This window comes from Lynx canadensis, chromosome B4, assembly GCF_007474595.2.
Source record: "Lynx canadensis isolate LIC74 chromosome B4, mLynCan4.pri.v2, whole genome shotgun sequence".
Classification (NCBI taxonomy): domain Eukaryota; kingdom Metazoa; phylum Chordata; class Mammalia; order Carnivora; family Felidae; genus Lynx; species Lynx canadensis.
This window is the reverse complement of record NC_044309.1, coordinates 52,238,558-52,266,467: the sequence shown is the minus strand read 5'-3', so window position 1 is coordinate 52,266,467 and position 27,910 is coordinate 52,238,558. Positions and strand designations below refer to the sequence as shown.

General features: G+C 37.2%; 1 protein-coding gene across 1 annotated transcript in view; it reads right to left on the bottom strand.

Annotated features, from left to right (window-relative positions):
• AEBP2 (AE binding protein 2) overlaps window positions 1-27,910 on the bottom strand; it is a 71,515-nt gene that overhangs the window by 7,593 nt on the left and 36,012 nt on the right. The window contains exons 4-5 of the mRNA XM_030321880.1: window positions 10,106-10,292; window positions 6,168-6,292 (exon numbers count right to left, since the gene is read on the bottom strand). Of these exons, the coding sequence (XP_030177740.1) occupies window positions 6,168-6,292; window positions 10,106-10,292 (312 nt within the window). The remainder of the gene's footprint in view (window positions 1-6,167; window positions 6,293-10,105; window positions 10,293-27,910) is intronic.

Here is a 27,910-nt window from a genome sequence, read left to right as displayed (position 1 = left end):
AATGCATCAATAAAAAGCAGTTTTGATTCTAATTAAGAATTTTTAAGTATTCATATCCTGGACCAGATATTATCACAGAATTTTGTTCTGACCTGCTTTAATAGCAGCTTCACCTTTTGATCATATATTTTCACAAAAGAAACAGAGGAAAAAAGGAGTTGAAAAAATTTTGTATGCCCAAATATTAATACCATATTATCTTTATTAAGGGACTGAAAAATGCTATTTATTTTACTATTAAAGTCTGAAGATTAGCTAGACTGCCAACCAACAATGCATTATTAGTTGAAAATTTTTTTTTAATTTTTTTAATGTTTATTTATGTTTGAGACAGAGAGACAGAGTGCAAGTGGGGGAGGGGCAGAGAGAGAGGGAGACACAGAATCTGAAACAGGCTCCAGGCTCTGAGCTGTCAGCACAGAGCCCGACGCAGGGCTCGAACCCACGAACCGTGAGATCATGACCTGAGCTGAAGTCGGACGCTCAACCGACTGAGCCACCCAGGTGCCCCTAGTTGAAATATTTTTAAAGAATAAGATGGTAAAGAAAAAAGAACTGCGGAGATGGGAGAAGTCTATAATTTATGACTAAGATATTTGTTGTTTGCTTGGGTGTTTTTGTTTGCTGGTTGGTTTGTGTTACTTTAAATGAAACAGCCAATCAGTGTTTAGGTTCAATTATAAGGAATGTACAGATCAACCTAAATTAAAAAGACCTACATAACATAAAGTATAAAAAAGGGAATATACTGGGGTGCCCAGTTAAGTGCCCAACTTCAGCTCAGGTCATGATCTCGCGGTCCGTGAGTTCGAGCCCCCCGTAGGGCTCTGTGCTGACAGCACAGAGCCTGGAGCTGCTTGGAATTCTGTGTCTCCCTCACTCTCTGACCCTCCCCGGTTCATGCTGTGTCTCTTTCTCAAAAATAAACATTTTTAACAAAGGGTAATATACTGGTCATTCATTACTAGATTCTGAAAATTAAGATAATGCTTAAATAATAACTGACCAAAATGGTATTTTGTAACTCTTACAACTTCCATATTAGCAAAATTAGCACTGTAGTGTTCTCATAATCGAAGTCTCAGTATTTTCACCAACTTTAAGCTGCAAACAGCCACCTCAAAATATGTTGAAGCATTATATTAAAGTAAAAACAGCACTTTATACATCAGTAAAACTTATAACTCCCATTACTTAAAAATCAATAGTTAGGTACTCTAATTCTAGACTTGACAATAAGATTAATTTAAAAGACTAAAGACAAATCTGAGGATGCTGAAACAAAACACCTCTACAAAAAATTATAATATAAAAACAATGCAAACCAACTGACTAGTAACTAGGATTCTGCTGACCTCTTCTGGAGAAGGCTCGGAAGAAAATGTTTCAATTAAAGACGACAAATTAGGCAAACTGCATATAGCATAGTACCACCTCACACATATATTTTTCTGCAAAACCATTTCATTATCTACACAGTTATTTCCTATAAATGCTTATTTGATTACTAAGGAAACTTAAAATTGCAGTTCATATTGAATATCTGACTGCTAAAAGAAGCGATTCTGTTTAACACATACCACCTCCATCAAAACCTTTCTAGTCATGGAACTTGGGTGAACCTGTCCACCTAACTCCTTTCTTTTCTTTTTTTTTTAAATTTTTGTTTACATTTATTTATTTCTGAGAGACAGAGAGATAGAACGTGAGTGGGAGAAGGGCAGAGAGAGAAGGAGACACAGAATCCGAAGCAGGCTCCAGGCCCTGAGCTGTCAGCACAGAGCCCGATGTGGGGCTCGAACTCAAGAGTTGTGAGATCATGATCTGAGCTGAAGTCGGATGCTTAACCGACTGAGCCACCCAGGTGCCCCACTCCTTTCTTTTCTATTATGTCCACGAAGACCTGTTCCCAGACTGATGCCTCTTCCATCCACTTTCCTCAGCAAAAAGCATTCCTCAAGATTACACTCTACTTTTGTGGCTCTTCCTTAGTCAAGGTACTTGTGCTTCCACAAGGTCACTTGAGATGCAAATCATCCCTACTCCTTAGTTTTTATGGAAAAAAAACTTGTCATACCTTGTATGACAAACATAGGTATATTCTTAAAATCTCTCAAATGTTTTCTACAGCTAAAAAGCTTATTTTCATCTTCATAAATGGTTCTGTCTCTGTAAATTAAAAAAGAATTTTTCCAGACTCCTAATATCATCACCACTATTTTTAGGTCCTTCACTTTTTTGATCATAACTATTCCTCCCATGGTGAACCTAAGGATTTCATCACAAGGGAGATGCTCTAATGAAAGCATGTGAATGTTGATGCTTCATTTCTTAAAACACAACTGTACTCATCATTGTCACCACTATTCCCTAATATGTAGAGATACTTGCTCATTACCAAACCGTTATTTCATCAGATTTATTGTCCTTTAAAATCAGTGACAAGCCCCAAATCTCACTCCTTAGACTTCTTTATTTATACTTAGTTCCTACATGATTCTACCCAGTCTGATTCCTTTAAATACCACTAATATGCTGAAAACTTACATATTTGTATCTGTGGCCATACTTCTTCTCTGAGCTCAAACTCTTACATCCGTGTGCCTAAGTTAAAGAGGGAGTAGATTCTCTACTGAATGTATCAAAATTATAGCTCTTGACACTCCCCTCTCCCCCAATCTGCTTTCCCCAAAGCCTCTATTAAATAGCAACTCCACTACTTTGCCCAGTTGCCCAGGCCAGAAACACTGCGGGCATCTCCTACTTTCATTACCAAACCTGACATCTGATCCATCATAATTCTGGTTAGTAGTACTTTCAAAAGATATCCAGAATCTAACCTTCTCCACATCTAACCATTCTAAGCATCTCCACCATAACCATTCTGGCCTTTTCTCACCTGAGATAAAAAGGCTGATGTCTCTTTCCCCCACCCTGACCTACATTCTGTCCTCAACACACAAAACAAGTGAGCACATTAAAATCCACATGAAAGAGGGGCACCTAGGTGACTCAGTCGGTTAAGCGTCCGACTTGAGCTCAGGTCATGACCTCAGGGTTTGTGAGTTCGAGCCCCATGTCAGGCTCTGAGCCAACAGCTCAGAGCCTGAAGCCTGTTTCAGCTTCTGTGTCTCCCTCTCTCTCTGCCCCTCCCCTGCTTGAACACTCTCTCTCTCTCAGAACTAAACAAAAAAAAAAAAAAAAAAAAAAAATCCACAAGAGAAAAGAGATCAGTGAGTTCACCAGGGTAGGGGATGGAGGCAGAGATGAACTATAAAATTACAGTAGAAAACCTTTGAGTGATGGGAATGTTCTGTATCTTAATTATGGCGGCAGTAGTGGTTTCACAGGTTAAGTACAATAGATAACTGTTTAAGTGGGTACAGTTTTATTTATTACACCTCAATAAAAATTATTATAAAAAAAAAAAATCAGACCATGGCTACTCAAATTTCTTCAACAGCTTCCCATCACACAAAGAATAAAAGCCACAGTCTTAGTCAAACAAGGTTCTCCCCACTCTGACTTAACTCTTACTCTCTCTGCTTTCGTGCATACTTGGCCTATTTTCAAACATACTTGGCATATTCCCACTTTGCAATTCTATATTTGATTTTCCCTCTAGCGATGATGTTCATCCCCCTAATAACTGAATGGTTCATACCCTCACTTCCTCTACTATTTCATCTTATCATGTCTCTTCCACTAGACATAGTTTATTGTTTTGTTTTAATCAGTTTTGTTCTCTGCTGTAACATTAGTACAAAGCAGGTGCTCAGTATTTAAGTGAATGGACAAATGAGTACTAATGCCATACTATGGGTCTGGAGACCACAACTTACTTATTGACCTTTGAAAAGAAGAACAATTATAGACCAAATCATAAGCCTACGTTACCAAACTTCAAAGGAGGACTTCAACCATCACTGCTGAACAAGCCCCTGATCTTGCTGAATCCCAACAAAATTCCCATTACAGCCATTTTAACTTTGGTCTTCACAAAATCTGTTTTTCCTTTCAATCCTTTTATTCTTATTTAGATAACTATATTTCCAATGTTTTTTTATATTTATTTTTGAGAGAGACAGAGACAGAAAAACACAGACACACACACACGCAGACAGACAGACACACACACACACACACACACACACACACACACAAAGGATCCAAAGCAGGCTCCAGGCTCTGAGCTGCCAGCACAAAGCCTGACGTGGGGGGGCTTGATCTCACGAACCGTGAGTTCATGACCTGAGCCAAAGTCAGACACTTAACAGACTGAGTCATCCAAGTGCCCCTCCAATATTTTTTTTAATCCAATTTTTCTTCATAGAGAATATACAGTTTCACCTTTCCTCAAACCCAAACTCACACCTCTCATGTGCTCCAATCTCAGAGCAATGGTCCCCTTGTTTTGTGTCTAATCTTCTACATTTGTTGCCTTTAATTCTGGCAATCATAGTCAAAACTGGGAATTTTTCATTGGAAGTATAAACAAATGAAAAAGTAAAAATGCAATGCAACAAAACCTCAAGGTTACAGGAGATGGAAAAAACAGATATTCAAACCAGCAGAGAAATTGGTATCAATATGATCTTTTGTATTTTATCCTTGTGTATTCTGATTGATCTAAATACTAAAACCTAAATTTAGTATATTTTGTATTTCAAGAGTCAAAACAATCTCTTTCTCCAGAGATTCAAATCAACAAGGTCTGACCTAAAATTTACCTCGGGGTGCCTAGGTGACTTAGTTGGTTAAGCATCTGACTCTTGATTTCAGCTCAGGTCATGACCTCACGGTTCGCAAAACCAAGCATGGCCCACGTTGGGCTCCACACTGCATATGGGACCTGCTTGGGATTCTCTTTCTGCCTCTCTCTTTGCTCCTCTCCTCCCCACCCCCACCCCCCGCTCTCAAAATAAATAAACATTTTTTAAAAACACTTAAAAAAATAATAAAGATGACTGCATAATAAAACAGCAAAGGGCCTGGGAAAAAGAACAACTCTGTTACCTCCTAGCTAACCAAAAATAGTTACTGCTTTTTCAAATTTTCCTATATTGAACAACACAGTCATTCAGCAAATAAACGGACTACTGTGTGTCAGGAACAATTACAGAAACTTGGGATACATCAGTAGAATAAATAAATAAAAATTCCCTCCTTCAGGGCACCTGGGTGGCTCAGTCAGTTAAGCATCAGATTCTTGGTTTGGCTCAGGCTGATCTCACAATTTCATGAGTTCAAGCCCCATGGTGGGTTCTGTGCTGGCAGCACAGAGCCTGCTTGGGATTCTCTCTCCCCCACTCACAATGTCTCCATGTCTCTCTCTCTCAAAATAAATACCTAAACTTAAAAAAAAAATCCCTCTTTCATAAATCTTTAATTTGATGGCCATTATCTTATTTCTGTTTAATACCAACTTTAGATGTGTTTCTGAGGCTGAAGGAAAAGCATGTAAGCACTCAGGGATAAGACTTAAAAGAAGTCTAATACTCTAACTTTACAAATGAGGAAACCAGAAAAGACACCTAATTATAAGGTCAAAGCCTGATCTGCAAATGCCTACAAGCCCAAAAGTCACCCTAATATTCCTAAATAGCTCAAATTAAAGGCTAAAATATTCAACTGAATCATCAAAATGTTGAACTGTGGGGAATACAGTTGACTCTTGAACAACCCAGAGGTTAAGGCTGCCAACCACTCACCCAGTCAAAAACCCACATATAACTTTTGACTCCCCAAAAACTAACAGCCTACTGTTGACCAGAAACCTTACCGAAAACATAAACAGTCGATTAACATATATTTTGTATATTATGTGTATTATATACTACATTCTGACAATAAAGTAAACTAAAAGAAAACACTAAAATCATAAGGAAGAAAAAATACATTTACAGTACTTTACTATGTTTATTGAAAAAAATCTGTATGTAAGTGGATCTGTGCAGTTTAAACCCATGTTGCTTAAGAGTTAACTGTATTTGTTTTACAACCAACAATACATGTAATTTTTAAAATACTGATAAAGCAGAACTTTTTGATTCTGTTAAAATATATATTCTAAGGTTTTGAGCAGTTTAGAAATGTGATTGTGAAAGTCAAAATACATGTTCTTGCAGACCTACATAGATAATTAAAAAACAAAAACAAATACTTACAGTACTATGAAAAACAACACTGTGTCCCTTCCCTAAACTTTCTATATGAGCTGAGAGGTTAAAGCATATGGCTCGATGTCTTATCGCATCCAGTGTTTGTGCATCGAAGAAATCATGTGGTCGTGCTAAAAGTCAACACAAAAGAAGTAAAGAATATTTAGAAAAATGTAACAATTTGCCAAACAGCCAAATAGTCCATTTTCTACAAAAAATGTAATAAGTAAGGGTTAAAACAATTAACAAATATCTATCTGGTGTTTAAATAAAAAATTTTATTTTGCTTTCAGAACATGGGTTCTAGCTGACAAGAAGAATATACAAAAGCTAATGAGTGAATGTGGCTTAACTGTGCCGTTTGGTGTGGGAGGTTGTAACCTCAGACCTCATGATTCCACATTTCGCTATCTTTTCCATGTAATTTCATATTTTACTCCTGCATCTTGCCTGAGCACCAGTCCTGCATTTTCAACAATCTGATGAGTATCTCCATCTATCAACACACTGAAATCTAATTCACCACAGCCAAACATATAACATGTATGTCAGGAATACTCTATATTTATAAACATGTAATCAAAAATTTTCCAAATTTGGGGCACCTGGCTGGCTCAGTGGGAGGAGCATGCGACTCTTGATCTCAGGGTCATGAGTTCAAGGCCCACGCTGGGTGTAGAGATTATCTGAATAAATAAACTTAAAAAAAAAATTCCAAATTTGACAAACTGGTAATATTATTTTGGAGTTCTTGACAATTATTTTCTTGACTGTAAATAACTCTTCCAACAACAATCTAAGAAAATTATGAATACATCCTTGAATGCCAATGAGTCCGCCAAAATTCTTTCTAACTCCCAACTCCACCAGTTATTAGCTGTGCAACTTTAGGCAAACTGCTTAATCTACTTGGCCTGTTTCCTTATTTGTGAAACGGAGATAACAACAGCTATAGTTTAGGAAAAAGAAATGCATGTGAAAAATGCCTTCATAAGTCACAAAGCAGTTTATATTAATAAGCTTATACTACTTTTAAAAATAAACTCACAAACCTAGAGTAAGCTTTAGTGTAATCACAAAACTATACACTAAAGGTTTAATTTGGTAAGAACATTTTTTAAATTTCTATTTTCATCCCGCTAGTATTATTATAAATTGTGTTATTTTTATTCCTAATAAGAACATTGCTCACAACAAGGAAAATGAATTTATTTTACAATTGTGGAGCTTACTAATACATGTAATTTTTCAAGATCATATGTAATTAAGAATTACATTTTATTGACATTAAAAGAGAGGGCTTGATTTCCTGCTACAGCATATTCTGAATTACATGTATGCTGATTTACCACATTATTCTGATTTACTACTATATGAAGTGGATTTTCCTCTACTAATCATGGAGTTCTCAGAACACCTACACAAATCCACCAGAGCTTTTGTGGGGAAATGTTTCACCAGTTGGCATACTCAATACAACAACCTAAATAGCTCTTTTTTTTACTGGATCTTTCTTCAAAAGGAAATAAGCAAACAACATCAAGTAATAAACTAGCAGAACCCACAACACTAGGAATACAACAGGAAATCAGTAAGAAAAAAATATCTGACATTTATGGAATAAAAAAGTCATGATTTTACTTAAACACTGAGAAACAAATTCCCTTCCTGTTAGATTTGTGGCTACTGGGAGGAAAATAAAGCGTACTCTATTCTGTCCATGCTCTCCAAATACGCTTTTTCCTGAGCATGATAAGCACTTAAGAAAAATAGAAACTAAAATAATAGTCTCCAAAGCAGGTCTTGCCATGATCCATTAGGGTAAGGGAAGAAAACAGTATCACTACTTTTTTTATTCCATCTCAATGTTTTTTTCATATATCCTTCTTGGTAATTGTTTTATAACGTGCATGAGCAGCATTACCTGTGTGTACTGTGTAAGTACATGTTGGGATAGGGTGCCCAAGCATTTTTTTTTTTCTAACTGATGAGCTGTACAGTCAAAAACTTCTGGAGACCACAAAAATAGAGGCTCTATTTTCCTGTGGTTCAGAATTAAACATACCATCTGATTTCTTTTTTTGCCCTTCAGGTATGGTATTATGGGTATCCTTCCCAAGAACAGTACTATAGTTATGTAAAAGAATATTCTTAGGAGATGCATTCTTAGAATCTATGTTGTAATCAGAACAAAAAAACTACATATATAGGGAGATAAAGCAAATATGGCATATTCTCTAAATGAAGGATATGCAAGTATTTATTGTACTCTTCTTTCCACTTTACTTTGAAGTATGTTAAAACAGAAAAGCTTTGAAATAAATTTTATAAATTGTATCAAAGAGAAAATGACTTAAGCTGCAGTTCTACTGTTCATTGATATACTTCTCTCCCAGTTAAGTGAAAATGACCTTTCTGAATCACATGAGGAAGGCACTAGCAAAGTGATGATTTTACTACACTGCTACAGATAGGCACATTTTTAAAGAAGGAATGGACTGCAACAGCAGCAACCCTGCCATTCAAATCTTAATAGTGACTGCTCACAACGACAGCTCCTGAATCTTTTAAAGCTCATATACTCAGGATTATCTTTATTCTCCCCCCATAAAACAGGAAACAAAAAGATTGTTTTTCCCCACCACTCTCCCTACACAGCCTGTTTTACTAGTTAATACTGGAAAAAACAACACTCTCAAAAGAGGCCATATACTTAAGCAGGCACCAGTCCCTCCTTCTCTAAGAAAGAACTAGATATTTAACTAACCCATTCTCTTTAAAAGAACTAGCAAATTGCATAGATACTACCAAATAATACGAAACAGTCAGTAAGTTTAAATGATTACTACGTATACACAGAGATGAAAATAGTAATGAGGCTACTGAGTCAAAGAGGCGGGAAAGTGATTCCCAACTTTGAATACCATAATATGTATTTAGCAATTTTCTGTGTGATTGCAAGTACCACATCAATATTCAAGTAAAAAAAAACAGATGTAATTTGTTTTTCTAAAAGGAAGTCAAAAGGAAAATGGATCCATAACCTAAATTCAATAGCCAACTTTGAAAAATAAACATTTATTTCAAAAATAAGAAACTTAAAAGAGAGCTTAGAAAAGTTTGTCACCCACGGTTTGTTCATTTGTCCACTAGCTTTGTAGTAACAAAAAAAAAAATTGAACATTTTAGAGACAAGCCTTCTAGTCTGGATTAGTGTCTGGAGTCTCTTCTAGTTCTAATCAAATCCCAAGAGAAAAGGTAAGGTACAATCTATTTTTTTTCTATCTAGTTCACCCTTGCAGTGGACTCCCTTTCAATAACAGCTTCAGTCAATTCTCGCTCTCTATTCAGGATGTGCTGAATCAGCCAGCTGACACCACAAACCAGGCAGAGTGCTAGGCTCTGGAGCTTCAACATCAATTCCTGCTCCCCGCGTATATAAAACTTATCATCTAGACTATATCCTAAATATTGAGGATACATTTCATAATCTGGTAATTAAACATATTAACATATGTGTTACAACACATTTAAGTACAGAGACACACACTACCAATAGTTTTGCTATTCACACATACCACTCTGCAGCAGATTGGTTACTTTTACTTCATTATTACCTTTAACATGTTCAAATTTTCTAAAATACCAACACCGCCATATTTTAAATTTTCTTGTTTTACAGCAGAATCAAAGGACCCCTCAAATTCTAACTGTATACAGACTTTGTATTCTAAGGCCACATATACTTACCCTCTCTTAACTAGAAAGGTAAGACAAAACATACATCACTGAACTCTCACACTAACACCCAAGGGATCCCATCTGTTTATTACTGTTAACAAAAATACACAGAGTTAAAGAACAGTAAAACCTGAATTTGCATGAAAGCCCAACATAGAAACAAAAGCTATCTACTACATACAGATTTTTAGTGAAAAACTTACGTAATGAACGTCGTCTTTTGTTCTTTAATTTTCTCCTTTTGTTCATTCCAGCTTTAGAAGGAGATTCTTCTTTGGCCTTTGGCTGGCTAGAAACTTTTGAGGAGTTCTGCTGACTGAAGTGTGTGGGTACATGGCGAGCTAGCCCTCCCTGAGAAGCAAAGCTGGCATTGCAGCCACCAACAACACACTAGATAAAGATAAAAAAGGATGTCAGGGATGCCATGCAAGGCACAAGTATATGAAGGAGTGAATATTCTGTTATTTTCAGAAGTAAATGAGTAACACTATAGAACTATTCCAGATAGAAACTACGAGAGATTACTACACCCTTTCTTTTTATAAGGTGCCCCAAATAATACACATTAGGCAGTGGCAGAGCTGGGAAATAAAACTCTAGTGTCACGACTCTCCAGTTTACTGCTCTTCCCACTGTACACAAGACAAAGATAGTGAGATCTTCTTCCCAGAAAAATCGGGTTTTGAATTAATCATTTTGCTAAGAAAAACAGTAACTTTTTTTTAAATCAGAGAATTACAGATCCTGACAATTACTTGGGACTCCTAGATTTCTTTTTTAATGTTTATTTATTTATTTGAGAGACAGAGCACGAGAGCGCGATGAGCATGGGAAGGACAGAGAGAGAGGGAGAGAAAAGAATCCTAAGCAGGCTCCGTCCTGTCAGCACAGAGCCTGACGCGGTGCTCAAACTCATGACATGTGAGATCATGACCTGAGCTGAAATCAAGAGTCGGATGCTTAACTAACTGAGCCACCGAGGCACCTGGGGACTCCTAGATTTCTAAAATTATTTTTATCTTAACCATATATACTACTTCAATACATTCAGCAGCCTCCCTACTGTTCTACCCTGTTGTAACAGGGAAGAAATACAGTGATATTGACTTTTAAACAATTAGATCCAGCCACTCTGAGAAGACTTACCCCCTCAGGGTTGGTTTTACCCAACTCGTTAAGTTCCATTAAATACTGCCTGCCTCTTTAGCCTTCAGCACTTGCCAAGACTGAGATAACTACCCAAGTCACCTGGCAGATCTGCTACTCCAACAATGAATGCAGAACGTTTAGATATCACTAAAATTATAATAAACAAATTACCTACAGTACAAAGTGTATGACATCTAACAAGTGAATGTTAGTAATTAAAACAAATGCCATTTACAAAATGATCACCACAGCAAAATTCATAGCTAGATTTCCAGGGGCTCTTCTATTGGTAACTAAGCCAATTTACTTAGATTCTGACTTGACAACCAAACTCCAAGCATCCAAATCCGCCAAATCATGTCAAACACCAAATAAATCTATCACATTGTTCCTAGGTGGTTCAACGTACAATAGAGTTTATCTAGATAATACCACAAAAAAATGTACATGTTTCCAGTCTCTTTCTTTCAATCCAGGCAACTTTACCATTTTAAACTTCAACTCTCTACTAGGGATCATATCTTTATTCAGTCTCTCTAAATCTACCCAACTTAAGAAAAGCTCATCCCTTTGCAACTACATGGATGGAACTTGAGGGTATTATGCTAAGCAAAATTAGAGAAAGACAAATATCATATGAATTCACTCATATGAGGAATTTAAGATACTAAACAGGTGAACATAAGGGAAGGGAAGCAAAAATAATATAAAAACGAGGGGGACAAAACCTAAGAGACTCTTAAATATAGAGAACAGAGGGCTGCTGGAGGGGATGTGGGGGGGGGGGGGGCTAAATGGGTAAGGGGCATTAAGGAATCTACTCCTGAAATCATTGTTGCACTATATGCTAACTTGGATGTAAATTAAATAATAATTAAAAAAAACTCATCCTCCTTTGAAGATACCCTCACACTTTCAGACTGCTTATCTACGTATCGCAATTAATCCTTTCGCCATGTATTTTGAAGGCAAGAACATACTTATACGAATATATATAAGTATACATATGTGTGTGTGTATCCAGAACCACCTTGCAAATCATAGCTATTTCTAAATATACCTGAAGAACTCAACTATTTATAGATTCTGGTAAAACTGATGCTGGCTGAAACATTTCAGAGCAAGCCCCTTAGGCAGTGCCATTCATAAATATTCTATTTATGGCACAAAAACAGACACACAGACCAATGGAATAGAATAGAAACCCCAGAACTAGACCCACAAACGTATGGCCAACTCATCTTTGACAAAGCAGGAAAGAACATCCAATGGAAAAAAGACAGCCTCTTTAACAAATGGTGCTGGGAGAACTGGACAGCAACATGCAGAAGGTTGAAACTAGACCACTTTCTCACACCATTCACAAAAATAAACTCAAAATGGATAAAGGACCTAAATGTGAGACAGGAAACCATCAGAACCTTAGAGGAGAAAGCAGGAAAAGACCTCTCTGACCTCAGCCGTAGCAATCTCTTACTCGACACATCCCCAAAGGCAAGGGAATTAAAAGCAAAAGTGAATTACTGGGACCTTATGAAGATAAAAAGCTTCTGCACAGCAAAGGAAACAACCAACAAAACTAAAAGGCAACCAACAGAATGGGAAAAGATATTTGCAAATGACATATCGGACAAAGGGCTAGTATCTAAAATCTATAAAGAGCTCACCAAACTCCACACCTGAAAAACAAATAACCCAGTGAAGAAATGGGCAGAAAACATGAATAGACACTTCTCTAAAGAAGACATCCAGATGGCCAACAGGCACATGAAAAGATGCTCAGCGTCGCTCCTTATCAGGGAAATACAAATCAAAACCACACTCAGGTATCACCTCACGCCAGTCAGAGTGGCCAAAATGAACAAATCAGGAGACTATAGATGCTGGAGAGGATGTGGAGAAACGGGAACCCTCTTGCACTGTTGGTGGGAATGCAAAGTGGTGCAGCCACTCTGGAAAGCAGTGTGGAGGTTCCTCAGAAAATTAAAAATAGACCTACCCTATGACCCAGCAATAGCACTGCTAGGAATTTATCCAAGGGATACAGGAGTACTGATGCATAGGGGCACTTGTACCCCAATGTTCATAGCAGCACTCTCAACAATAGCCAAATTATGGAAAGAGCCTAAATGTCCATCAACTGATGAATGGATAAAGAAATTGTGGTATATATACACAATGGAATACTACGTGGCAATGAGAAAAAATGAAATATGGCCTTTTGTAGCAACGTGGATGGAACTGGAGAGTGTGATGCTAAGTGAAATAAGCCATACAGAGAAAGACAGATACCATATGGTTTCACTCTTATGTGGATCCTGAGAGACTTAACGGGAACCCATGGGGAAGGGGAAGGAAAAAAAAAAAAAAAAAAGAGGTTAGAGTGGGAGAGAGCCAAAGCATAAGAGACTGTTAAAAACTGAGAACAAACTGAGGGTTGATGGGGGGTGGGAGGGAGGGGAGGGTGGGTGATGGGTATTGAAGAGGGCACCTTTTGGGATGAGCCCTGGGTGTTGTATGGAAACCAATTTGTCAATAAATTTCATATATAAAAAAAATATTCTATTTATTCTGTATACAACAGACCTTTTATGGGCTTAATGGCACTCAGCATTGCTAATAAAAACCTTTGCCCATTCTAAGGTGTACACTAAGAGGCAGAGGAATGATTCAAGGTTTTAGTTCAAATACTTATTTAAAAAAAAAATTTTTTTTTTTAAGGGCACGGGGCAGGGGGACCAGAGTGGCTCTCAGTCAGTTGAGCATCTGACTCCTGGTATCAGCTCAGGTCATGATCTCAGGGTGGTGGGATCGGGTCTGTGTCAGGCTCAAGCACGGAGCCTATTTGGGGATTCTCCCCCCCCCCCCCATTTGCACACGCGAGCTCTCTCTCCCTCAAAATAAAATAAAAAATATTTACTCTATGTACTATGCACCATGCAAGATGCTAGAAGTATAAGGATGAATAAGACACAGTACCCCCCTGAAAGAGCTTACAATATGTCAGTAGGCATATGACACCTTAAAGAACTACAGTTAGGCTTAGGGGGCAGAGTGCTATGGGAACCCTGAAAAGGAGCAATTAACCATATCCAGTGCTTGAAAGTATTTCACTCAATTCTTTTAATATTTTTTTAAATGTTTATTTCTGAGAGAAAGAGAGACAGTCAGTCAGTTTGAGAAAGTGCACGTAGGGGAGGGTCAGAGAGAGAGGGGGACAGAGGATCCAAAGCAGGTTCTGTGCTGACAGCAGACAGCCCCAAGTGGGGCTCGAATTCAAGAACCACAAGATCATGACCTGAATCAAAGTTGGACAATTAACCAACTGAGCCACCTAGGTGCTCCTCATTCAAGTCTTACAATGACCTTATCAATAGTGTTACCCTCAGCCTGTATCAAGAATGTTCAGCTACAGATTCTGGCGATGAAAAGTTTAGCATCTAATGGTTACTGAATTCTTAGAATTAAAAAATTTATATTTAAAAAAATATATATATTTCAAGTGTCAAGAAAAAATAATGCTTTTTAAAAGTTTCCATCTCCTATTGATTACCACACTGCCATAGAACGACACTGTCCACAAAAGCCACTAGCCAAATGTTGCTACTTAACACTTTAAGGCAACTGTAACTAAGAAACAAAATTTTAATTTTATTTAAATTGATTTTTATTTATTGAGGTGAAATTCATGTAACACACTACTTTAAAGTGTATACTGCAGTGGTCTTTAGTGCATTCACAACATTGTATAACCACCAGCTAGCTCCACATCCTTGTCAACACTTGTTATTTTCAGTTTATTTTATTAATCTTTTATTGAGGAGGGCACCTGTTGGGATGAGCACTGGGTGTTGTACGGAAACCAATTTGACAATAAACTGCATATTAAAAAAGAATAAATAATAAATAAATAAAATCTTAAAAAAGCAAAAAAAAAAAAGTAATCTTTTACTATTAACATTCAGGCCAGCCCTTCCATTTTAATTTCCAATTAAATACCCGATACTCAATTTCACTACTGAAAAACTTTTAAATGTATCTGCAATAGCTTGCTATGTGAATCTACCTCTCCAACTACAAATTTTTGAAATCTAAATAAGGATCAAGTATTCAGCATCTGAAATGAGAAGGCTTAAGTAAAATTACCCTCATGGGTTAGTTTTACACTGTCCAACACATTTTAATCATTAGATACCTATAGTACTAAGCACTTGAAATATGGCTCTTCTTAAAAAATATTTTAAGTATAAAATATGAACTGAACTTTGAAGATTTAGTACCCAAAAAAGCAAAAACTTTCATTAATTCTGTATATTGCTAAGATGTTGAAACAATACAAGGAGTTAAGCCAAAGATATTGTTTAAATTATTTTCACCCATTTCAATTATTTTAATGAAACACTGGAGAATTTAAAATTATATATTTGGTTCACACATATTTGTGTTACACAGTACTGCACAGAATAAAGCCACAGAGTATTTATTTGTCTTACTTTTCAATTTTAGAAGATATCATCCCTGTATTTCCTAACATCTACTTTAAAAACATACATTAATTGTCTTTGGTGGCCCATGTGTCAGATACTTTAAGGAATACAATGTAAGTAAGATAGTCTTTGCCCTGGAATTCCCAGTTTAATATTGGTTATTCAAACAAATCTGTTGGAAAAACATCACATTTCAAACTTCCGAATAGCTACCTGAATACAATTAAGGCAGAGATGACAGTAACAGTTTCAGATCCAAGCCCCCAGGTTTAAATTCAGAAGGATTTTGTGATATAATTCCATCCAGCATTACCCTTAATTATAAGGGTACCAATACACTAGCAGATACATTTTGTCCCAGAATCCTTCAAGACTGCAACGAATAGGCCCTGAAAGCATCTAGAACTGAGTAAATATCACAAGTGTATTTTAATCAGTGGTGATTCAATGCTCTGGAAACGAATAATGAGAATTCTACTAGAAAATAGTTTTATCTTTGCTTTTAATCATTCATCCATCAAGAATCATAAACAAATCTAAAAAAGAAAACCTAAAAGTACAATGAGAATTTAAAATGAAGAGCGTCCTTTATTAAGAAATACGAGAATCACACACATTTCACTTAAATACAAATTTTACCCTAGAAAATAATTCTACGCATCATCTAATGAAAATTCCATCCATTATGTATATATCACAGAGAACAAGGTAAGAGACAAATCAGCTATTGCCTCAAGTGGACTTTCATTCCTCTCAACAAGAGCATTTCATGGTGAATGTGGTTTTAATGTTCAAAGATTCATTTTTTCCCCAACACATACAATGATCCATGAATTCAAGCCACCACATTGATGTCCTGATTTCAACAATCAGGGGAAAATCTGGTTGTTGGATACCAAATGCTTTAAATGATCTATTTCCCAAATCCACTGAAATACTCTCTATATACTGACTTCTATTGTGGTCAAGCAGCTGTTCTAAAATGTGGAATCACTGTTTTTATTTTTTGCCCCAAACATGTTCAAATTAAGCAATACTAACAATGTCTTTTCTAGTACTAAGACTGCCTTATTCATATATTCCCAGAAGTGCTATGAAAATCTACAAGGGGCTACTGAAACACCGAGGACAAAACATCAGTTTCACAGGAGACATGGTAGTATTTATTAATAAAGTAGGTAATCTAAAGAAAAATAAAAATTCCGGGCAGGTAGAAATGTTGGTTTTTTTAGTTGTGACAAATGTATCACAGTAATATGAATGAGGCAACACTAAGGGGAACAAACTAGGTGAAGGCACATGAATAGTCTGTTATATCTCTGCAGCTTAACTTTTCTGTAAATCTAACATTTTTCCAAAATAAAAAGCTTTTAAAAATTCCATGTAGAGGGATGCCTAGGTGGCTCAGTCAGTTGAGCGTCCAACTCTTGATTTTGGCTCAAGAATCTCACGGTTCCTGAGATCGGCCCCCATGGTGGGCTCTGCACTGACAGTGCAGAACCTGCTTGGGATTCTCTCTTTCTGTCTGTCCCTCTCCACCCCTCCCCTGTTCACATGGGTCCACACACTTGCTGTCTCTCTCTCAAACAAACAAACAAACAAACAAAAAATCCAAGTAGAAAGCACAGCCACAATGATTGTGATTCATTTGAGAACTACAAGTAGTTCTTATGGCTGGAACACTACAGTAAGGAACAAATGAGTCATGAAGCAGATAAATAACAGGTATGAAGATCTTATTATGCATCATGCTAAGAAATAGGGATTTTAATTTGGAAAGAGAAGTTATCATGGATTTCAAACTGAGTGACTAACAGAACCACAGAAGATAAACGGGGGATAAAAGAGTAGAGTGAGAAGTAGCAGTCATATTCAAAATATAATGAGGATCTGTGCCTGGGTGGCTCAGAGTTAAGCATCTGACTTTGGCTCAGGTCATGACCTTGCGGTTCATGGGTTCCAACCCCACATTGGGCTCTGTGCTGACAGCTCAGAGCCTGGAGCCTGCTTTGGATTCTGTGTCTCCCCCTCTCTCTGCCTGTCCCCCATTCGTGCTCTGGTCCCTCTCTCAAAAATAAATAAACGTTAAAAAAAATTTTTTTTAATATACAGAGGGTCAAATTGACAGGATTTGCTAATGTATTTACAGGAGTACAGGAGAAGTTAAGAGAGGAATCAAGAATGATACAGGGCTCTTAAAGTCAGAGCCCTTGATCTTACTATTTACCGAGTCTAGAATAGAACCATGTTTGAAATGAAAAACCTCAAGATTTTGTCCATGTTAGGTTCAAGATACTCTATTAGACATCCAAGCCAAATATTCCATTCTGGAATCCAAGAGGGAATATTGTTAGGGCTAGAGATAAACATCTGAGAGTAATCAGAATATAAAAAGTATTTACTAGTATTTAAAACCAAAGGACACCTAGGGTAAGAACTTTGAGAGCACTCTCCAACATTTAGAAGTCAGGTATACCAAGCAGAGATCAGCAAAACTGACTAGACAGGAGCAGCAGCCAATGGCTTTGGAAATAGAGGTTGGAGGGATGAAGAATAGGCAAGTGTGGTATAAAAGAGGCCTAGAGGGGCGCCTGGGTGGCGCAGTCGGTTAAGCGTCCGACTTCAGCCAGGTCACGATCTCGCGGTCCGGGAGTTCGAGCCCCGCGTCGGGCTCTGGGCTGATGGCTCAGAGCCTGGAGCCTGTTTCCGATTCTGTGTCTCCCTCTCTCTGCCCCTCCCCCGTTCATGCTCTGTCTCTCTCTGTCCCAAAAATAAATAAACGTTGAAAACAAAAAATTTTTAAAAAGAGGCCTAGAAAAGAAAGGTTACGTCAATAAAAATAAGATCCCAAATGTGACATGCACACAGTACACACAGCATATCTTTTTCCCCTCAATGCTTTCTCCCCCCCTTTCAAAGACCATTGAACTGGCAGTCACATTTACCATAGAAATGCTGCTTAGTTAGTATAGAGTACCTGGTAAGAGAAATATCTTGTAGAACAGTAATTCTGAAGCCTAAGCACACATCCAAATCACCTAATTTTTTTTAAAAAATGTTAATTTATTGAGAGAGAGGCAGAGCAAGCAGGGAAGGGAGCAGAGAGAGAGGGAGAGAGAGAATCCCAACCAGGCTCACGCTGTCAGCACGGAGCCCAGTGCAGGGCTCAAACTCACGAACTGTGAGAGTCGGATACTAAACTGAGTGAGTCACCCAGGTGCCCCTCAATTTTTTTAAACATAGCAAAATGCCTGGCTGTGTGCCCCAGATTCTGATTTAACTAGTCCTGGATACAACTCTAGCAACCAGGATTTGGACAGCCAGTAGCACAATTCATACAGTAAAGGAAGAACTACTTCAGTCTTAACAGCTTTCCAAATAATGAGATCCCTGTCATTGTCCAATGGTGACCAACTCGTTTTTCTTTTGGGGGAATAAAGGGAATCATTTTTTGTCTTTTAGAATCATGATGACCAATGCAGTTATTATTCTTATTTATAGTCAAATAATTCCATGTTTGGTCAGCAGGAGCCTCCTAATAAGCACTGGCTGCCAAGGCTAGGGAGCTTCAAATTTTTTTTTTTTCAACGTTTATTTATTTTTTTTTTTGGGACAGAGAGAGACAGAGCATGAACAGGGGAGGGGCAGAGAGAGAGGGAGACAAAGAGTCAGAAACAGGCTCCAGGCTCTGAGCCATCAGCCCAGAGCCTGACGCGGGGCTCTAACTCAAGGACCACGAGATCGTGACCTGGCTGAAGTCTGACGCTTAACCAACTGCGCCACCCAGGCGCCCCAAGGCTAGGGAGCTTCAAATACAGACATACAAAATGTCAAAGAAGAATTAAAGACAGCAGAACAGGGTATTTAAAGCTTCATATTATTACAGAGAATGTGTCTTAAAAATAAAAAGATTCTTACAAATATATATATTAAAATACATATATATATATGAGGTGATGGATGAGTTAACTAGATGGAGAGAATACTTTCACAACTGTACACACGTATCAAATCACCATGATGTATAATTTAAATTTCTTACAATTTTATTTGTCAATTATACCTCAAAAACCTGGGGAAAAAAAGCAAGCGATTTAAAAATTATCAAAATCAACTATCATTACAAAACAGGTCCATTAAAGAACATGAGAAGGAAATTATTTCATCATCCACCACAGTGAATACCAGTATCATTCACTATGTAACAAATTACCAGAAACTGCCTGAATGCACAACTGTAAAGTTATCATAGGTTAAATATGGTTTGATAAAAAATTTTTTCTTTATCAAGAATGTAGGCTAGGGTTTTGATTCCAAAACACCTAAAAAGAATGGTTACTTTATGTATCAAGCTTGAAAGAAAATCTGAGTTTTCAAGCACTACTCTAACACAATGAGAAGTTACTCAAATGTGTCAATATTACAAATGGAGTCAATCATATTGAGCTACAGGACGCTATCTGCTGAGGAAAAGTCACAATCAATAAATTAACCCGAGATAATTAAATAACTATACTCTGTTCAAAGTAAGGAGAAACATGTAAGGGAAGCAAAACTACATATCGAGCTTATCTCATAAAAAGTATAACTACATAATTTCAAACATATACAAATCCATCAAGACAAACCACTGCCCCATTAGCAATAAAGGAAATCAAAAGAATCACCAAACATGCTGTATATAACTACTTTTTTTTTCTTCAGTTAGGCAAAATATGTATTTCTAAGTGTGATGGTATTGAAGCCACTTGGCTCTGATAAAGCTTAACACCAGATAACAAGAATCAAATTTAAATTGAAAAGGAAAAAAAAAGAAGACCAATAGTTTAAAATATTGCCATATTCTACTACTGTGAACACATGTAATGTTTTGTTTGCTTTTAAAGATTTTAAGTAATCTCTACACCCAATGTGGGGCTCAAATTTACAATCCCAAGATCAAGAGTCCCATGCTCTACCAACTGAACCAGCCAGGCATTCCAACACATGTAATGTTTTCCAAACCTTTAATAACTAAAATATTTCACTACATTTAACAAAATGGCAGCAGCAACTCCCCTTCCCACAAAGTCTAAATGTATATATAAAGCACAGGTATATATACCCGACAAAGTGAACGTGAGGTGGGGGAATTTTATCTAGGAACAATCCTTGTACTTTAATTATCAAATATAAATATCATAAAAGCCCTTGGCAAAGAAACTGTATTTGCATTTTAAGAGTACATTGATTTTACAAAACTAAAGTTTCATAAGCTAACATGATTATTTTCATATGATACTATCTTCTTATCAGACATTAAGTTTAGGAAACATAAAACTAGCCTTAAACCTAATGACACAACCACGACTTTCTTTTATTTCTAATAACAAGTTACTTAGGTCTTAATGGCTTTCAGTTTCAAGCCTCTGCCATTGCCAACACTACAATGGAGACTACTACCCTTCAAATATTTAGACAGTTGCCCCAGAAACTACATATATATTCAGATATATATTCAGATATATTCAATATTTTAAAATCTGATTAGATGAGCATCAAAATAATAATAGTCATGAATTACAAACCAAGAAATAAAACAAGAACACAAGTTAAGGGGCGCCTGGGTGACTCAATCAGTTAAGCATCTTACTTCGGCTCAGGTCATGATCTCATGGTTCGTGGGTTCAAGCCCCAGCTTGGGTTCTGTGCTGACAGCTCAGAGCCTGGAGCCTGCTCCAGATTCTGTGTTTCCCTCTCTGCCCCTCTTCCACTCATGCTCCATCTCTCTCTCTCTCTCTCAAAAATAAACACTAAGAAAAATTAAAAAAAACAAAACAAAACAAAACCCACAAGTCCATTCCTAAATAAATGATTAATTGGCAGACAGACATATAAAGAACAAAGAAGGCTCTATAAACAGAATACTTACCAAAAAGTTTAGATTGAGAAGCAGAAAACATACTCATTTTGTAATCCTTATATTAATAATTGATTCAGCCAAGAATCATCAATAGAAACTAAAACTAATTCCAATGGGAAACAACTTATTTACGTACGTTCAAAGTATCTCTCCAAAACTATTATACAGGGACAAAGAATAAGTTTACAGTGGAGAACTTGGCAAATTCCATGTTCATTAAGTGATCTAGGTAACATTATCTACGATGGAACAAACTGTCATCAAGTATCCCTTGACATAATAGTGAGAATTTTGTTGTATTTTCTCCAAAAATTCATAAACCCAATCTCATCATTACCAACAATCCCAAAACAGGGAATATACTACAAAATAAAAGGTTTATATTCTTCAAAAATATCAGTGCCATGAAAAATACAGAAAGGCTGAGAAAACTATATGAAAACTAAATGCAATATGAGATCCCCAACTGGATTCTAAGCAGACGGAGAAAAAAAAAAATTAAAAACAAACAAATAAAACCAACAAAAAAACCAAACAAACAAAAAAAAAACCTGCTACAAAAGACATTAGTGGGACAATTAGTGAACTTCAATAGCTAATAGCATCAATGTTAAATTTCTGGGTCTTGACAACTATTCTAAGGTTATGTAAATGAATATCCTTGTTCTTAGGAAATGTACACACTGAAGTATTTAGGGATTTTGCTCCTCTCAAATGTTTTCCAAAAAATGTGTGTGTAGGTAGGTGAGGAAGGAGAAAGAGGGAGAAAGGGAAGGAAGGTAGACAGATGAAGAAACGGATGATGGATAAATATAGAACAAATGTAGTAAAAAGTTAATTGGTGAATCCGGGTTAGGATATATGGAATTTATACATTCATGTGAGAGAGAGAAAATATATGGGAGCTTTTCATCTTCTCTGCAAGTTGAAATTACTTCAAAATTAAGTTTTAAAACTCTGCATTTTAGAAAAAGCACCATAAAAAGTAAAGGAAAAAAATCAAAATAAGAAAAATATTTAATTCCTATCATAGCAGGGAAATGTTTTTCCTACTTTTAAGCAGATTAATAAGATTTCCAACCTAAAATTACAAAAATAATACAGGAAGAAAGGTAATGAAAATATATAGAAACATATTTACATTGTGTAATCATGTATTTACATTTACATTGTGTGTAACTACATGTATATATGTAGAAATGTACAATATCAATATACAGAAGCTTCCAGATGGCAGAACAAACAAAATTTTATGAGAAATGACAAGCTAGACCAAAATATCTGTTACAGCAAACATGTACACTTTATATTAAGCTTTGGGGTTTTTTTTGAGAGAGAAAGAGAGTGCAAGTGAGCAAGGGGCTGAGAGAGAGAGAGAGAGACAGACAGACAGACAGACAGGGAAGTGAGAGAGAAGCAGGGCTTGAGTTCACCAGATGGGGGACTCCAGATCAACCAAAGTGGGGCATGAGCTCACCCGATGTGGGACTCAAACTCACAAACCGTGAGATCATGACCTGAGCCGAAGCAGATGCTTAATGACTGAGCCACCTAGGGCCCAATATTAAGGTTTTTATAAATCAGAAAGAAAAAATCCAGGATGCCTGGGTGGCTCAGTTGGTTAAGGGTCCGACTCTTGATTAAGGCTCAGGTCATGCCCCTCCCCCATTCACACAAGCTCTATCTCAAAATAAATAAACTTAAAAAATAACAATAAAAAGCAAGCCTATACATACTCTTTGACCTAGTAACATAGGTTTTAGGGATTTATATTAGCTCCCAAAAGCAGTTTATAAAAATGTTAATTACATTGTTCTTTACATTGGGGATAATTGTGCAAAAAACGATCCATCAAGAAAGGACTATTAAATATGATAAACTATCACATAGGAATACTATACAACCATTAAAAAGTAATAAATTTATAAATGTGAAGCAATGTCCAATATAGAAATGAAAACGTAAGTTACATGTAGGTGCAAAATGATTCCATTTATTTCTTTGCTTTGTACAGGTTAAGAAATCAAATAAGTACTAAAAAATAAACAATGGTTTTCTATAGATGTTAAAGTTATACTATCTTCCTGAAGCTTTTCAGAATTAAAATTCTTTAGTAGTAGCAAGTATTACATTTGTTATACTTATTTCCATGTGACAGAGTGGAAGACCAAGCAACTACTAGGAATTCAGAAAAAATTTTGCTGGTTGTGAAATTCCAAGGTCTGTCAGAGTCAGGCAAATTTAGGTACTATATACTAAGCCCTTCCTTTCCCTATTCTCCATCCCTTTTCTTTATTCAGACTTCATCCTAAAGAATTAAATATTTTTAGCAAAAACAGTACACATTAAAAAAAACCCATATCAATTTTTTTTTTCAACGTTTTTTTATTTATTTTTGGGACAGAGAGAGACAGAGCATGAACGGGGGAGGGGCAGAGAGAGAGGGAGACACAGAATCGGAAACAGGCTCCAGGCTCTGAGCCATCAGCCCAGAGCCTGACGCGGGGCTCGAACTCACGGACCGCGAGATTGTGACCTGGCTGAAGTCGGACGCTTAACCGACTGCGCCACCCAGGCGCCCCTAAAAAAAACCCATATCAATTTTTAAAAACATTTTTATTTTTACTTACGTATGTACTTTTTTCATTTTAATTTTTTTTGAAAGAGAGAGAAAGGGAGGGGCAGACAGAGAGGGAGACAGAAGATCTGAAGCGGGCTCTGTACTGACAACAGAGAGCAGCACACTTCGGGGCTCAAACTCAAGAACCATGAGATCATGACCTGAGCCGAGGTAGGGGCTTATGCTGCTGAGCCACCCAGGTGCCCCAAGGTAATTTAATCAATTATCCACACACAGAGCACAACTGTAGAGCAGCCACACTGTCATTTTTTTAAGGTATGAATAAAACCATTTTTTTTGGTGAATGCTTAAAGCATATTATAAACACAATGAAAAGGCCAAAATATACAATGCAAACTCCTTAGAATCAAATTCCAAGCTAACATACAGTGAGAGGTAATAACAGTAATCTAAACACAAATATACAATACATATATTACACAAAAGCCATTCTGCATTATAAATTACCAGAGTACAAATGGTTAAGGACACAGACCCTGGATTTATACTACCTCTGAAGTCCTGAATCTGCCACTAACTGCCCATGACCTTAGAAAATATTTCATTTCAGGGCGCATGGGTGGCTCAGCTGAGTAAGGGTCTGACTCCTGGTTTAGGCTCAGGCCATGATCTCACCGTTCGTGAGTTAGAGCCTTGCATTGGGCTCTGTGCTGACAGTGTGAAGTCAGCTTGGGATTCTCTCTTCTGACCCCACCCCTGCATCCCCTCTCTCAAAATAAACCAAAACTTAGAGAAAAAAAAGAAAATATTTCTTCTCTTCCAACATCAATCTCCTCATGTATAAAATGAGGGCAGGCACCTGGGAAGGCTCAGTCGGTTAAGCAACAGGCTTTTGATTTTGGAAGGTCATGATCTCACGATTCATAAGATCGACACCAACACGGGGCTGCTTAAAACTACCACTGCGGAGCCTGTTTGGGATTTTCTCTCTCCCTCTCTCTCTGCCTTCCCTGCTTGCTTTAAATAAATAAACTTTAAAAAAATAAAATAAGGGGCGCTTGGTTTTCTCAGTAGGTTAAGCGTCCGACTTCACCTCAGCTCATGATCTCACCAGTTCATGGGTCCCAGCCCTGCATTGGGCTCTGTGCTGACAGCTCAGAGCCTGAAGTCTGCTTCTGATTTTGTGTCTCCCTCTCTCTCTCTGCCCCTCCCCACTCACGCTGTCTCTCAAAAATAAATAAACCTTTAAAAATAAATAAATGAAATGAGGGCAAAACAGTAATTACTTCACAGAATTGTTTTAAGAGGTAGTTAAAATAGGTAATACAATAAAATATGTAGGTAATGTGCAAGCCACAAAGTAGCATTATTAAAGCCTTTGCTAATCATGATTATTTCTGACCCTTACCTTCATCTTGTTCATTATACAACAAATACTCAAACATTAAATATGAAAAACTTTTTTCTAATGTTTGTTTATTTTTGAGACAGAGAGACAGAGAGAGAGACAGAGACAGAGAGAGACAGAGCACAAATGGAGGAGGGGAAAAGAGAGATTGAGATACAAAATCTGAAGCAGCTCCAAGCTCTGAGGTGTCAGCACAGAACCTGACATGGGGCTTGAACCCACAAGCCACAAGATCATGACCTGAGCCAAAGTCGGACACTCAACTGATTGAGCCACCCAGGCATCCCAATATGAAAAAGTTATGAAACCAATTGCTTATACATTTAATTTCTAGATAGTCCAGGCTCACCAGTCTACAGAACTAGGTCTGAAAATATTTCAGGGGTGCCTGGGTGGCTCACTTGGTTAAGCATCCAACTTTTTTTGTTTGTTTATTTTTGAGAGAGAGAGAGAGAGAGAGAGAGAGAGAGAAAACACACACACACAAGCAGGTGAAGGGCAGAGAGGAGACATTCCAAAGGAGACATATTCCATTTCCAAAGCCCTCCAAAGAGGGCTCCACGCTGACAGCAGGGAGCCCGATGTGGGGGTTGTGGGGCTCAAACTCACAAACCATGAGATCAAGGCATCCAATTCTTGATTATCAGCTTAGGTCATGATCTCATGATTCACGAGATCAAGCCCCATGTCAAGCTCTGCACTGACAGGGTGGAGCCTGCTTGGGATTCTCACTCTTTCAAAACAAATAATTTAAACTTCAAAAAAACTTTTTAAGGGGCACCTGGGTGGCTCAGTCAGTTGATTGTCCAACTTTGGCTCAGGTCATGATCTCACGGTTCGTGGGTTCGAGCCCCGTGTTGGGCTCTGTGCTGACAGCTCAGAGCCTGAAGCCTGCTTCGAATTCTGTGTCTCTCTCTCTCTCTAGCCCCTCCCCTATTTGTGCTCTCCCTCTCCCCCCAAAATAAATAAACTTAAAATAAAAATGTTTTAATATTTCAAATTCCCACAATAAAGTACCATCTATATATATGAAACATACTACTCCCTAAATAGTCCACTCATTCTTTTATGTTTCCTTTTCTTTCTCCCAAAGGCACTTCCATCTACAATTTAGTGGTGATGGTTGCAGAACACTATGAATACACTAAAAAAAACTACTAAATTGTACACTTGGGTAAACTTTACAGAATGAAAATTTATTTAAATATATACCTGAAATGATCTTCCTATAACCATGAAATAAAACTCAGCTTTTCTGTAAGAGCCTCCTCATCTTCACACACTAAAGGTAGGCAAAAAATTTTTTAAACAATACAAAAGGCACTAACTATAAAAAATAAAAGCTAGAGAACTACAGGCCAATATCCCTGATGAATATGGATGCAAAAATTCTCAATAAGACACTAGCAAATAAAATTCAACAGCATATAAAAAGAATTATTCACCATGATCAAGTGGGATTCATTTCTGGGATGCAGGGCTGGTTCAACATTCGCAAATCAATCAACGTGATACATCACATTAGTAAAAGAAAAGAAAAGAACCATATAATCCTGTCAATCGATGCAGAAAGGCCTTTGACAAAATTCAGCACCCTTTCTTAATAAAAACCCTCGAGAAAGTCGGGATAGAAGGAACATACTGAAAGATCATAAAAGCCATTTATGAAAAGCCCACAGCTAACATCATCCTCAATGGGGAAAAACTGAGAGCTTTTTCCCTGAGATCAGGAACACGACAGGGATGTCCACTCTCACCACTGTTGTTTAACATAGCGTTGCAAGTTCTAGCATCAGCAATCACACAACAAAAGGAAATCAAAGGCATCAAAACTGGCAAAGATGAAGTCAAGCTTTCACTTTTGCAGATGACATGATATTATACATGGAAAATCCGATAGACTCCACCAGAAGTCTGCTAGAACTGATACATGATTTCAGCAAAGTTGCAGGATACAAAATCAACGTACAGAAATCAGTTGCATTCTTATACACTAATAATGAAGCAACAGAAAGACAAATAAAGAAACTGATCCCATTCACAATTGCACCAAGAAACATAAAATACCTAGGAATAAATCTAACCAAAGATGTAAAAGATCTGTATGCTGAAAACTATAGAAAGCTTATGAAGGAAATTGAAGAAGATACAAAGAAATGCAAAAACATTCCGTGCTCATGGGTTGGAAGAATAAATATTGTCAAAATGTCAATACTACCCAAAGCTATCTACACATTCAATGCAATCCCAATCAAAATTGCACCAGCATTCTTCTCGAAACTAGAACAAGCAATCCTAAAATTCATATGGAACCACAAAAGGCCCCGAATAGCCAAAGTAATTTTGAAGAAGAAGACCAAAGCAGGAGGCATCACAATCTCAGACTTTAGCCTCTACTACAAAGCTGTAATCATCAAGACAGCATGGTATTGGCACAAAAACAGACACATAGACCAATGGAATAGAATAGAAACCCTAGAA